Genomic DNA, 14,963 nt, shown 5'->3' on the forward strand with positions numbered 1-14,963 from the left:
GCTCCATAAGACAAAATAAAATGCGCTCTCATGGTCATACATGCAATAAACCTGATATGCCACTTAATATTTCACATCCCATTCTATATTTCAGCTGTGATGGCTTCCAGCTTTCAATGTGCAAAATGACACTATTTCAGCCATCTTTTTGCTCCAATCTCTGTTGTTGTTCGGTTAGAGAACTCCTGAGAATTCATAAACAATAAATCTCACCATGACTTCGAGGGCTGATTATTATTGCTCCCCAATATTCTGAAGAAGTATTGACATATGCCACCCAGTTGGCAATCTGAATTGGTCATGTTTATGTTTATTAGGCCATGCTACCTTGTTCTGAGTGCGTTATTAGCATGGTAGCTGGTCTCTGAAGACGGCCTGCTCAATGAACCACACTTCTAGGGATCCACACCATTTACCTTTGAATCTGAGCTGCTACTGTGATTTCCTTTTGATCAATAGAATGTGGCGAGGGTAATGGTGTGTTACACATGAGGCTAGATCATGAGGAGCCTTGCGGCTTCCATCCGGGATTCTTTGCAATGCTTATTCTGGGGGAAGCCATGTAAAGAGCCCTGGGACCACCACGCTGTAAGGAAGCCCACATCACAAGAGGAGGCCGTATGGAGACAGAGCTGCTCAGGCAGCCTCCAGCTGTTCCATCGACCTCAGTTGAGGAACTACACATGTGAATGGAGGAGCCATGCTGAACAACCAGCTTAGTCAAGCTCTCAGATGAGCCCACCCCCAGCACCAGCTCACTGCAGCCATTTGAAAGACCCCAAGTGAGACAGAACCTTGAAAGTTTTAAGCCACTAAGTACTGGGCTGGTCTGCTGTGTAGCAATAGATAACTGAAGTTAATTCTACAGTTAACTGAAGATTATTTATTGCGGAGCCATGAAGAACCTGTGGCCATGGCCCACCTCAACTCTTCCAGAATCTAGTAAATAGTAATTTGGCATCATATGCACTGTCCAAGCTTGACATGCATTCCTGCCAGTTACAAGAGCAATGGAATAACTCCATCTAAAAATAAAAAAATTAAGATATTCTGTATTTTTTAAAAAGTATCATTGCTTGGTTATTAATTCAAAGACTGTAATGATTAAGATATCATGGAATAAGGCTCTTAAAAAATTAAAATATCAACTGTAATCCAATGTCTCTTTTTCTCAAATTGCTTAGAAAACTCATTCATATCCACCTGCGCCCACATGTGAGCACCACCTGCCCATCCCCTGCACACACCCTCTTTTATTTTGAGATGCAGCTGTCTCCTTATGGGGTGGTTGTTTTTTTATTTATTCCTCCAGGAGACAGATTGAATCAGCCCCCCCACACTGGACATTGCAATTCAAAATAATAGCAAAAGACCTGCAGGTAATGAGCCATAATCCTCACTTGATACCCACGAAGGAGGGTTTAGATCACTTGCTCTCTGTTACCTTTCGTGAAACATCTGTTTCATATGAGCCAGTTAAAAGTGCATACATCTGTAAATAATAAGCCTGTGTGTGCACATAATTTAATGAATCAGGACATAAAAAGGAATTGAACAGTAGGGGCAAAGCAATTAGAGTAACTGCCCATTTTGTTAAAAAAATGTATTGTTTCCAGCTTTTACTTGGAAACCCTTTTATTATTCTGTGGGTTCTGAGACTTCCAGCCTTCCTCACTCCCCCACCTCCCCCCACAAAGAAAATAGGAGTGGACTTTGTATCATTGGCCGAGGGAAGGAAACCCACATTATGCAAAGCTGGGTGGGGAACTTCCAACTCACTTTTTCCTACTCAGGGGGGTACCTGAACGCCTCTGTGCCTGGGAACTCTCCTCCATCAAGTGGAGAAAGAACAGCACTTCCTCTCAGGCTGCTGTGAGGTTTAGATGACATAAGCCATTTTGCGCACTTGGCAGATAATATGCATTTAATATTAGTTACGATGATGATGGTGATTATTTCATGAAAAAAATCTAGCACAATTTGCAACCATCTAGGGGGAAAAACACAAAATAAAGTTCCTTTTGCCCTGGCCTGTGTGGCTCAGTTGGTTGGGCATCGTCCTGTGCAAGGTTAGATTCCCGTCAGGGCCCAGGCCCAGGTTACAGGCTCCGTCCCCAGCAGGGGGCATGCGGGAGGCAGCCAATCAATGCTCGCTCTCGAATGGATGTTTTTCTCTCTCCCTCTCCCTTCCTCTCTTCTGAAAATCAGTGAAAAAAAAATTTTTTTAAAGTTCCTCTTGATTTGGTCTTATTTCTATTTACTTTCTTCACACCATTTCTAGGGATGGGGAGAAAAAAGAGGTGGGATGGGGAGGAGGAGCAGCCATGTCTTGGTTAATGGGACGTACCATTAGACAATCTATTCCTAGGCCATCAAAGTAAGTGCCAGAAGCTCAGGGAAATACCCCATTCTTCTATTTTCAGGCCTGTTTTCCAGCTAGATCATTTACAAGGGCTTGCCATCACAGCCAATTCGAACCTCCCAAGATTTGACAGCCCCCCAAGTTTGCTTCAGGTATTTCGAGTAATCCCGAAACACACAAATAAATAAAAGCAGACACCACTTGTAATGTTCTGAATTTCAAGGTTGTTGTCACTGGATTACTCTCAGCATCTTTCTTGAACACCTATTATGTGCCAGGCACTGATTACAAAGCAAAGCACGTCTGTATCAGCAGGAGAAGGCACTTGTGGGAGACAGAGCATGGGACTTCCTAGGACACACAGGGAGGCATCCATAGAGCATGGCTTGTTTTGCCCGCCTTCATGACGTTTAAGTTGAAAGTAGCTGAAAAACGTTGGAAGATACTCTGTCGATTTGAAAACCAAACATAGGACTAGAAATTCGTATGCCACCTTGGTACGATCGCTACAAAGAATATAATTAAGTCCAGCCCACAGGGATTCTGTGGAAATCCTGGTTTAGCTCCGCAAAATAAGTGTTAGCAAAAGAAGTGCTAAGTATGTGCCAGGCCCCAGGAAAAACAGTTCCACCCAGAAGGAAAGCAAGTTAAACAATGACTGAAATCACCACCCCGCAGTTTTCTGTTTACATTCTCCTACAGTCTATTTGCCAGCTACATAAAGAGATCATTAGAGCTCCGCAAGAGCAAGAGGGAAGGAGAAGAAAGGCTAAAGAAAGAGGCAAGTAAAGAGAGTGAACAAATATTTAAAAAATATTAATAGCTGTCGTATATGGAGCTGCACTGTTCCATACAGTAGCCACTAGCCACATGTGGCTACTGAAAGCTAAGAAAATTAAAATTAAAATAAAATGAAAGATTTAGTTCCTCAGATATATTAGCCGCGTTTCATGGGCTCAGTCACCACAGGTGGCAACTACCATATTGGACAACGCAGAATCATAGATCATTTCCACCACTGTAGAAAGTTCGATTGGACGGTGCTGATATCTAGCATAGTAAGTAGTGGTTTGCTTGAACATGTCCGTGACTAAGCCATCGTTAACGGAGTACTGACCAGGGAGGTGCAAGTACTCTACTAGCCTGGGAAAAGCAGAAGCAATGGACACACGATCTGAACTCAAAGACTTCCCAGGGTTAGTAAGGGAACCCAACCAATAAAACAAAGCAACACACACACACACACACACACACACACACACACACATACACACACCCCCCACACACTCCATCCCCATCATTTTCTCTCCTTTCTGCATTGCCCTCAAACCAAAACATTCCATGGTCCTTTCCTGGTATTACTAGGGCATAAAAATTGTTTCAGGGAGTCTTCACTCAGCTGACAGATGACAGAGGCAAACAGCGGAAGCTGATGACCCCTCGGTGAATCATTGCACGTGGAGGGTGGAGGTACCTTCCTGGGACTTAACCCAGCTCCACGACTGTGCGAAGTCACGTCACTCACCTTCTCTGAGCCTCAGCTTCCTCTTTTGTAAAATGAGGATAATCATCCTTTCCTCACAGGATTGTTTGTGAAGATTAACTGAAAACAATGTATGTACAAATGTACAATCATTAGAGTAGAATGTTGTTAAATATTTAATCAGACCCCCCCCAAAAAAAAAAAAAAACACCACACCAAAAACCCAAGCTAACACAAATCCCACAAAAGTCCTTCAATTTAGTCTCTACTCTCAGAAGATAGTAATTTCTTTGTTATGGGGCATCGATGTGATGATTGTTATTATGGACTAAAGATGGCAGCATATTTTTCCTCCATCCCCCATTGAGAGGTAGACTCATTGAATCTGGCCCAGCCCTGTGGCTGCTTAGCAACAGAATATGGTGAAAGGGACTCCGTGCCAGCTCTGGATCCAGCCTTTCAGAGGACTGGGAGCTTCTGCCTCCTCCCTCTGGGAATGCTCCCTCTCAGAATGTGGGTGCCATGCAGAGAGAAGCAAGGCCTGTGCAGCTACTCCAGTGCACAGCCCAGCAGAGCTGTCTACCAACAACATCACTGCCAGCCCTGGGAGCAGCCTTCTGGGACTTCCCGCCCAGGTTAGCCCTGGATGATGCAACCTCAGCTGACATCACGTGGAACAGAAGATCTGCCCAGCTGAGCCCAGTCCATCCACAGACAATAAAGTGTTAGGCCGCTAAGCTTTGGGGAAGTGTGTTACTCAGCAAAATGCCGCAAAAACAATCATAAAGACATACCTGATTTTTTAAAAACACCTAATCTAATCAGACCCAACCCCACAAGAACATTACTTAACAAACACTCCGCAAACATTTATGGGAGAGTCTCCAAGAAGCACGTTTGCAAGGTATGCACTTATTCTACTGCTCAGAGTACATTTAAAACTCTGCTCTGTGAACTACATTTAGAAATTACCTGGGAGGCCTACACACAGGAAAATGTCACGCCTGCTCCTTGTGACAAAAATGTGTCACCCACTTGATCCCTCACCTTATGCACCTCACCTGTGGCTCTCAGTGGTTTTTAATTTTTATCAAAATGAAACTCAGGTCCAAAGTTGCGAGGAGATTCCAGGGTTTGTGTCAGAAGGGGGCTGGCTGGCTGCATTACAGGGACTTGCGTGCCCAAGTGTGTCCCATCCATTGTGAGTCCAGAGAGAGCAGCGACAGCGTCCGATTCATCCTGGTGGCCCCCACAGAACATACCAGGGAGCCTGGAGCATGGCAGGCACCCAAGAGCCCTTTGTTGAATGGAACGCTGCGAGATCTAATCCATCAGTGAGTAATAAAAACGTACTGCGCCCCTGACAGCATCCTTGGGCGATGTGTATTGTGACAGCTTCGAAGGTGACAACGCTCACTTGTAAAAGTCAATCTATTTGTACTAAATCTGGGGGCTTAGCACTGAATCAGGACCACAGTGCTATCCAAACTGTGACAAACGGGAAGGACTGTCGCCTACGTTACGAGCCACAGAGAGAGGCGCCATTTCACTGAGGAAAAGGGATACCAACTACAAAGAAGACTGTTCCCTATTCACCAAGGCACGTAAGCCACAGGTGTCATGGAATCAGAGCAGAAGGTCTGCTCAGTGACGTCCGTATGTGTGTTTTCAGGACAAGCATGGAAGCCTCATTTACATGCTCTCTAATCTTTTCACAAATCCTTCGAGGTAGACATTATTATCCCCATTTCATAGCTGTAGACATCGATCCTGTGTCGCGTCGGGCTATTTCCATGATCTCAGAGCATCAGGCCGTGAGGGGGCTATAGGTGGAGAGATGGGGAAGCGGGGGGTGGCGGTGATGTATGTGAGTGGGAGTGCAGGGGAGAAACAGTAAAACTCCCAGAGAGTGACAACTTTTCCCAGGGCAAGAGAATCATTGGCCCTTCTCTAGAGAGCTCTCGGTAGACAGGTGACAGGGTAGCCTCTGGAAGGGTATTTGCAACTTCTGCCCACTGGAAGTCCAATGGGTTTCTGGAAACTCTCGCCCAATGAACAGAGAGATGCCTTTTCATCAGCATCTTCCAACTTCCTCGGTCAAGCCAAAGCTGGCCTTCCTATCCCGACTTCCTATTGTTTCCTCTGATAAGCAGGGCCCCAGTGAACAATTAAAGCTCTCAATAAATAATCTCCAAGCACATTCATTTGATTGACTGTTATTTGATACAGCAGTTAGTTTCAATGGGGCAGTTAATATTGATCACATAAAGTACTCCACACAAACATGAAAGTGTTCCAGAACTCCATGGATTATTACCCTTTATCTGCCAGTCATCTGGGTTACGTGTAATGGTCACGGAATTTAAAATCAATAATAACAATTAGTGTTCTGTACACCAAAAGGGATGAATCATGGGAAATGGGTTTTCATATAAAATCACAGGGAAAGTGGGCCTGTGCTTGGAGAAGGGCTCTCTGCATTTCCAGGACGCATTTGGCAAAGTACTTCAAGAACAGCAAGAGAGAAAGAAAGGTACTTTGGAGGAGATGCGGCCATAAAAATGCATGTGAAAGAAACCCTTGACGGTCTTCATCCTAAAAGATGAAGCGTGAAAGATAAAAGTGATCAAAATCAGTGCGAACAAATGTAGTGAAATTAATGGGACTGGCAATTTACTTCCTCTGAGATGCGGTTCTAGCTTCCTTTCTCAGCTTCCAATTCATAGGCATTCATGGTGATTTTTTTTTTTTTGGTAATAAAATGGCAACAACGGTATTTTAGCCCCTCAGCCCCACCACTGTAATGCCTGCATAATTAAAATGCAAAGCAACAGAGAAATGTTTCATCATTAAACTAACCAGCGCACTATGTGAAACCATCCATTCCAAAGACTTGTTTTTCATCAATTATTTGTTATTTATCTGATGTAAATATAAGGAGGACTAATTAAAATGTATGCCTTTTTATTCAGTTTCTTGTCATTAAAGCCAATGAAAGCATTCTGAGGCCTATAATGAAATAATTATGTTTGCCTTTAAGAATTCTCTTCAATAACACATGGCAGTACTGAGTTAAATTAAAACATCAGGAACTAAATTTCGCTTGCCTCCATTTCCATTTTAGTTAATTATACCCCCAAGCTTTCCAATAGACCAGACCCTAAAAAATCTTTTGAAGCCGAAATGACCTTCAGATTATCAGCCTTTTTTATAATTATGGACTTTGATGACCAGACAAAGGTACTGTAGCCCTGAAAGCTGCAATATTTGTGAGAAGAGGGATTTATTCTATGCGGTCTTCATTTGCTCTGCAAATTAGGGAAAAACTATAATAAATGTGATCACTATCTCTTCCCAGTTAATTGATGCACTCTTCTTACCTTTCACAGTATTTTGAATTCAGCTTGTGTTTGTTTGTTTGTTTCTGACTTGGTAAAATGTTCAGTAAGTAATTGATAAAAACAACAACAAGCAACAACAAACATTTCACTAAATCTGAATCAAATTAGGAGACTAACTACTATTCAATACTAAAACTAAAAAAAGGGCAATCTTTTAAGAAAGGAGTCAACTGAGGAGAACCTATGAACTTGAAAAAAATAATAGGACACTTTCATTTTGAATTTCTTCTCTAAACCTCCAATGGGATATACTCGCAAAAGTAAAAAAAGAAAAGAAAGAAAGAAAAGAAAAGAAATCCGAGTTTGAGAGAAAAGGAAGAGGGAAAGAGGGGAGGGGAATCTGCTCCGTGGTTTCTGGGCTGGTGGCTAGTGCGCTGGCTTGAACAATGCTGTCATATGATGCGGATGGGGGTGGGGACCCGGTACTTAGAAAAGTAAATAGAAGTCCCAGGGATTAACTCCCTGACAATGTGAATTCCCTCCCATTTTGCTCTGTAGGGAGACTTGGCATGATTCATGGGGGATAATATTTGGTGACTGCTGGATAGACTGTGTCACCAGGCACCAGAGGGGAACTGTTGACAGCCAGCAAGCAAATACCTATGATATGACAACTGCCATTATAATCTTAAGTCTGTTTGTATTAAAATCACTCCTTGTCCACCTCCCCCCGCCCCCCCCCAAGTTCTTCTTTGTTCTGTTTACAGCAATCTCCTTTTGGGAATGAGGTACCCTGTCACCCACGATCACCCCTGTTAAAATGAGCTTTCTTCTCCCCATCAGAGCTGGTTCACTTCAGCAGCCGCTGCAGGAGGCCTGGAGGCCTCTGGGACCCCCGTGCCCTGACCAGAGGAAATGCTTGGCCAGGCTCAGTCGCATCCCTGACGTCAGTTCCTGTTATCCTCGCCTTATCATGCTGGGGACCAAGGGTCTTATCTTACTGAATGGCCCCCTTTCAGCTCCCCACCCTGCAAGGCCAGAGAAAAATCAAGTCAGCAGTTCCACTGCCTGTTTGAATTCCCATCCAAGAAGCTCTGAAAGCTCACGATAAATAACATAATAACTGCAGACACCCTCTACTGCTTCCTAGGTACAGAGAGCTTTTCCAACTTAAAAAAAAAATCATTTGAAAGGATTTAGGGGGATGGGATGGGACAGGAACCATGCTTCTTGATGATGAAGTAAAGAAGCTGGTTAGGAAGAGGAGAATTCAGGGCAGCATATTGACTGATGAGGTTGTGTTATTAGACCTTACAGACGGGGCAGGTTATCTCATCTCCTATTTAACAAGAGGTACTTAGGCCAAGACACTTACAGACAGACTACTGATAAATCTGAAACCCGAGCTAACTCTGCGCTCCTCTCTCCATCACCCCCAATTCCAACTTTTTAAGACGAAGCTGGAGAAGAACTGATACAGATTCTTTCATAGTAATACAATTTAATAATTCTACCCCCTCCCTGACTACACACACACACACACACACACACACACGTGCTGGAGTCAGAACCACGATCACAATACTTAAATGCATTTTGCAAGGGATGTCTTCTATTCACACAAAAGGAATTGCCACAAAAGGAATTCACGTTCCCAAGAATGACCCAGAAGCACGAGGAGATCCTCAGTAATAATGGAAAAATTAAGCTGTGAACACTCTGGTTACATTGACCATAGAATCCAAACAAAGACTTTCTGTGCCACTCCTGGGTTCAAGGGGCAGCCTAGGAAATGTCCCAATATCGAAATAACTGGCATATTTCAATGATTAATGTGGGAATTGTGGCCATATATTTGAAGGTGGATTATTCTAGAGAATCAGAGATATATGATTGCCATAACTGCCCTGTAATTTGAAAGGCAAGATTCCACATTAATATCTCTTGGAAAGGTTTTTAGCCAAGATTTTTTCGGATTAACCTTCATCAAAACTCCCATTTCCGAAATGGCCTATTTAATTGATAGTTAACTGAATTTATATTAGAACATTTAAAGTATAAAAATGTCATTTAAGGATAAATTTATTGGCAGTTACATGTAACTCAAACTCTATAGAAGATTCTTTAGAAGAGGTTCTAAAATGAACACTGCACGTATTGTTTTTAATAAGTCCTGTGCGACTTGAAAAAAAGTTTTCTATTTTGCATCTTGGCTTTACATCTCCATCTGCCTCCCAGAGAGTTACTTTCCAAGTAAAAATTTCAAGCGTTTAAAAAATGTTTTTGCTTTTAAAGATGATAAATTCCTTGAGAGCAGAATTTATCATCGTTATCATATATTTCCCTTCTGAAATCCTTTATTGATGCTTGTGGAATATATAAAGGAGAAAAACGGTAATGTTTTCTTTTCAGCCAACTCAGGGGCTTACCCTGTTGAAAGTAAATTATAAACATCTGATATCCAGAACTTTCTTTTACTTTTATGCTGCAAAGAAAAGTTCATGACAACAGTGACTGGATGTCTATGGACGAAGCCAGGCTTTCAGAAATGAGAAGAAAACTTCTGATTCAGGTCAGCTAACCTATCAGAAATTGCCATTCTGATCATTTATCTACTAAGGGAAAAAAAAAAAAAAAGAGGCCCATTCCAATTGCAAAGGCTCTGCATTTGGGCTGGAAAATCAAATGCTAACTAGAGCTTCTAAATCAGTTCCATAGGTGAAGCTGAAGCAGACAGATGCCTACCGCTCCTACTGTTTTGTTTTACTTTTGGAATCTACGCTTTTCTGGTGATGAAATTTAAACTCACGCACTTTTTCTCCTAAGTTGCCCATCAATAGCTCCCTATCCAAAGCACCAAGGTATCTGGATACGGACAATACTTCTTTTAGTAAATTTCTTTTTTTCCTCCAGGGAAGAAAAGTCTGTGAATCTTCCACTTGTTTTCAACCGACCCTGTCCTGCACCCTCTAAGATTTAAAGCAAAAATCCCCTTTCTTCTCTTCTTTCTGGTGGTATTAGTTACCACCGTCATATGGCCGAGAAGCAGAAAATTATGTCCTACTTTAGAAAAACAATTGAGCCTTTTCACCGAAATATTTATTCAAAACCCCAATCAATTCATACGGTGGCTGTCAGTCTTTATTTAGTCTCTCTTTCAGAGGGTATCTTTGATTTTGCCACTTTGACCCCAATTTATATCTCAGTAGGAGAGGATTTAGATACTGTTTAATACTTAAAATTCAGGTCCCAGGTCTCTGAGAAGGGGACTTTTTTCGTTCCTTAATCACACATAACCACAGCTGTTTTTTAAAAAACAACCACCACAGATTATTCCTTCTCATTAATGGGCAAAAGACTATTTCAAAAAGAATTTTTCCCCCCATTTTTCTTTTGATGTGTTGAGTAGGGAAAAGACAGGGAAAGGGGCCAAGAAATTGTCACACTCATTTCACTGAAAGCAACTATATTTAGACCACAAATATTAGGATTTATCCTATGCCCACTGAGCAATTAATGCTGAAAACATCTGGAGCAGCCTAAAACCCAAGATAATCCAAGAGGCATCTGAACAGAAACTTAAGAGACTCCATACCTTCCAGGGGCAGTCTTAAATCGTATTATTTATACCACATTCCCTTAGTAGCCCACTAATCCTGACTTCGCATTTTTATAACCAGCAATTTATAGGCCCTACTCCAACAGCAGCTGGTTGGCATATCATTTTTCGGTCTTGAAAATTAAAAATTAAGAAAAGGAAAATAATATTCTAACACCTTTCAAGAAAAGCTTCTGGTGTGTTTTGTATTCAAAGGTTTTACTCTAAGTACTACACACAACACACACACACACACACACACACACACACACACACACCATTAAAAAATCAGTAGGATCTCAAAACAGAGTTTTGGTTGGAATTTAGTACTTTTTTTTTTCCCATCTTGCCCACTGTTTCCTCTGCCTTAAGAGCACAAACAGATCTGCTTCTCGTCAAAACAGTCATTAAGTAAAATGGAAAAGGTTGCGGCTTTTATGTGTTACTTATACAAACGTAGCCCTACTATGCTTTTATTTCAAAAGCCCTAGCTAGCCAGTTATGCCACTCTGAACCATACACCCCTGGCAGACATTTGTTATGATTTTTATTTATGCTTACAAACTGCATCACTTGAACACCTACACTGACCAGTCTGAAAGAGGTTTATGGGGGAGAAAGCAGCTTTGAATGGGGCATAAGCAGTATTTACATTTTATTCATTTCACCTAAAGTTAGGGTGGGGGATGCAAACCCTTGTGAAACTGACCACAGTACGCTCTAATTGCCCTGGCTTACAAAAATAAGACACTGGAATTTCTGAAATCCCTTTGTCAGATGCCTTTATTTACTTTTCCTAATGCAAGTTTCTTTGATTAGCTGAACTTTGCTGTTATCAACACTTCTTGCTTATCGACCCGGCCCTAGGCGAATGACACATTTACCACTCCTCTTCCTAGATAAGAAAAATCCCTTGTTTAACTTGTTCAAGAACAAACAAAGCTTTCCCCCTACTCCTACAACTTAATGGGCATGTTTGGAGGGTTAATTACAAAAGGGAGACTGTCTGCTTGTAAAAGCTCTATTAGGTCTAATAGCTTTATGCCAGGGTCTTCGGCATTTTCCCCCCCTTCTTAAAAAAATGTTTCATTAGAACTTTTTCCTGCAAGAAGTTTGAGAGGACCCCCCCCACCCCCCAGATCCCTGAGACCCCAAATGAGATTGTTCACCCTGTTTTATTTGCTGGAGAGGACAGGTCTAAAAGATCTGCGAGAGGCTTGGAAAATTACTTTGTAACGCTAAGTTCCTCTGCCTTCTCTGGAAAGAAACGAGGAAGCAGGAAAGAACAGGCATTTGGGGAGCAGCTGAAGATGAAGTCGCCTTCTGAAAATGATACTGTTTTTGCCCTGGTTAAGGCTCTACGAAATATTAAGTCAGACAGCCAGACTGTTGGCATCAAATGGTTATTGATTTTTCAGCTCCAAACCTGTTGATTTCCTGGCCCAAGAAGCAAGCCTTTCTCCTTAAGAAAAGTTTCAGAGAGGGCAATTTAAATCTTGTCACTGTCCCCTCTCCTTTCTCTCCTCTCTCTTGAGATAAGCCACCATGTTATTAGGAAAACGCAATTTCTCCCAGTTACACTTTGACCTCTTTGAAAACAAAGATTTAAAATGTCATTTTCAGGCTAATGCTCCAATGAATTGTCAAATAAAGTACGGAAAACATTTTGATAGATAGCTCAGCCATTTATCTAAATCACTGTCAGGGCGAAGATGCATCCTGCAGGCTCCCACTACAGCCACCGAAGGTGGGTTTTCTGGGACTTCTGGTCATTTCTCAAGCCAGCAGCCAGGCTACTGTTGACCAGATGCGTGCCTCGGCACCGTGTCAGCATCAGATAACCAAACAGTCAATATATTTTTTTTTAAAGCTGGGCTACCTCGCTTATATTTCTTTCCCTAGAACCGATGTCCAGGTTCCTGACTGAATGGCAAGATATGGAAAATAATGGATGGCTCAGCCCAAGGGGTGTTCATTGCCAGTAGTTTTCTAGCAAAACAGCAACTTCTTAGAGCAACAAAGTGACTCGGAAAGGTGGCAGCAGGGTCAATGCTAAGAAATATTGCTTTTCCTTCGCAAGGAAAACATTGGGGGCTGCAGCTTTAACTGGTGGTTTATGAACTTGAGGAGCCGCAAGCCATCTCAATCAGGCTAAGTTCCTTGCAAGGAAGATGTCATATTTTAATTACTTTGGACTGTTGAAACACATGGGGAAAGGTGGGGGGGGGATATACACAACCCGTAGCTAATCCAAAGAACAGCAAAGTTAAATTCCCCTCTGCACACATCTTAGTAAAAACTGCACCATGTGTCAAATTGCCTTACTTGAAGAATGTTTCAAAGTCCTGTGGTCACCCTCTACTTTTTTACCCTCCCCTCCATGCAGATTAAAAAAAAAAAACTGTTTTCAAGAGATTGTAAGGTTGGTAAGGAGAGGAGCGGGGGTCGGGAGGGGTTGTTTGGGAAGAAGACGTCTTACAGGAAAATTTCAGCAGAGGGGATCAATATGCACACGCCAGCATATCACACCCTTTCAGCATTAAATCATTAAACCCTTTGTCTTGCTACCAGTGCAGTTTGTTGCCAATGTCTTTATTGCATGCAAGAGAGACAATTCATTCTTTTTTTTTTTTCTTGGTAGAAGAAGGGAAAAAATAAACCTACATTGAGCAGTGTGCCGATGTTGCCATTCGGTTTGAGTCAATCCACTGAAGCATGCTTTGAGAGCTTTTTCCTGGAGCATGCAGGAAGACGGGCTCGCAGTGTAGAAATCCAGGATTTGCCCAGGACTCACTGACAGAACATCCATACAGTCAAACATGATCTCCCCTGCACCGAATGTCTGCAAAAGTGCTTATCCTCTAGGTGTGGAGGCAAATGGCATAGAAAAGTCCACCCAACTCCATCAAACTCTGCCCCTTTTTTGGCACGTAGGCTGTTGGTCTTTTTCCCAGCCCCGAATCATGAATTATGACAGACAAGCCAGCTAAAAGCCTGTAATTGATCCAAATGATCATTTACCATTTTCCAGGCTTGCTCGCCCAATCCAGCCGGGGCGGGGGTTCCCAGCAAGATCCCAAGTTCTCCTTCCGAGCCAATGCCTGCAAAAAGCCTTCCGAATGCGGTCCGGATCCTACCCCGACGGTGCCCAGGCAAGCCCTGCCCGGCTCGCTCGCGTCCTCGGCATCCCAGTCCTCAAACAGCGCGCTTGGGGGAATTCTGGTCCCCCCTTTGGCAAAGAATAGACCCTCCTGCCTCTGAACAGCTCACTTCCTACTACTTCTGTCACACAGAATGAAAGATTGAATTGCCTAATATATGCGAGTGAACTTTCGGTGAACCCTTCCCGGGCTGCTAACCTTCAAATGACCCAACGAGTCTGACATCACCAACTCCCAGGATTCTCACAGAGCTCAGAAACTCCCAGCAGCCCTGCAAACGCAGACAGCCAGAGACACAGGCAGCGAGCGAGCGCGCGAGCCGGCTCTTTCTCTCCCATTTCTCACCTTAAAAACAATGCAAGAAGTGCTTTTAAAACGAGCCGGGGAGGAGCCAGGCCGCCGCTCCTGGCTCACGCTGAGCGCCCACTTCTCTCCCTTTTCGCCTTTTTCTTTGCAGCCGCTTCGCTTGCAAGCGCCTGTTCCCCCGTTCCCCTCTCGCCTCCCGCCCACCCTCTCGCCCCCAGCCCACCCTGTAAATTCCTCTGAGCGCCTCTCTGTCTGTTAAATTCCTTGTACCTTATGTATTTTTCCACTCCCGAAAAAGCACAGGCAAGCCCTAAACTGTAGAAAAGGGAACGGCTGCCCCTCGGGGAAGCCTGGAGATGAGAAACTTTCCATTTCATAATGTTTTTCTCCCTATCCCCTCTTGCAAGCCCTGGCATTGCATTTGCTCTGGAGTGAAAAGCTAGCTTTCCGGATTCAGTTACTTTTCAGCATAGGGAGTAGTCAAGAGTTAGTTACTCCTGTCCCAAACACACACACACACACACACACACACACACACACACACTCAGTGATATAGAGGATTTCAGGTCCTGACCTGAGCACATATATAGTGCTCAAGAGCATGGATGTGGGAGTCAAACTGAACTAGATGCCCAAATCCAATCCGGTTGTATCACTTATCAGCTGTGTGATCTGGGACTCAGTTTTCCCATCTATACAATGGGAATATACT

The 14,963-nt window shown here is 43.1% G+C and overlaps 1 protein-coding gene across 2 annotated transcripts in view; it reads right to left on the reverse strand.

The window, feature by feature from the left end:
* The window catches only part of RARB (retinoic acid receptor beta), a 153,573-nt gene extending 139,420 nt beyond the window's left edge, over positions 1-14,153 (reverse strand). Inside the window, exon 1 of one of the 2 annotated variants that reach the window (XM_006087607.3) lies at positions 13,449-14,153. In XM_006087607.3, coding sequence (XP_006087669.1) covers positions 13,449-13,605 — 157 coding nt within the window. In that variant the 5' untranslated portion in view covers positions 13,606-14,153. The remainder of the gene's footprint in view (positions 1-13,448) is intronic. The other variant, XM_006087608.3, reaches the window with a different exon arrangement.
* Between the last annotated feature and the right edge of the window lie 810 nt (positions 14,154-14,963).

This window comes from Myotis lucifugus, unplaced genomic scaffold (assembly GCF_000147115.1).
Source record: "Myotis lucifugus unplaced genomic scaffold, Myoluc2.0 scaffold_39, whole genome shotgun sequence".
Classification (NCBI taxonomy): Eukaryota; Metazoa; Chordata; class Mammalia; order Chiroptera; family Vespertilionidae; genus Myotis; species Myotis lucifugus.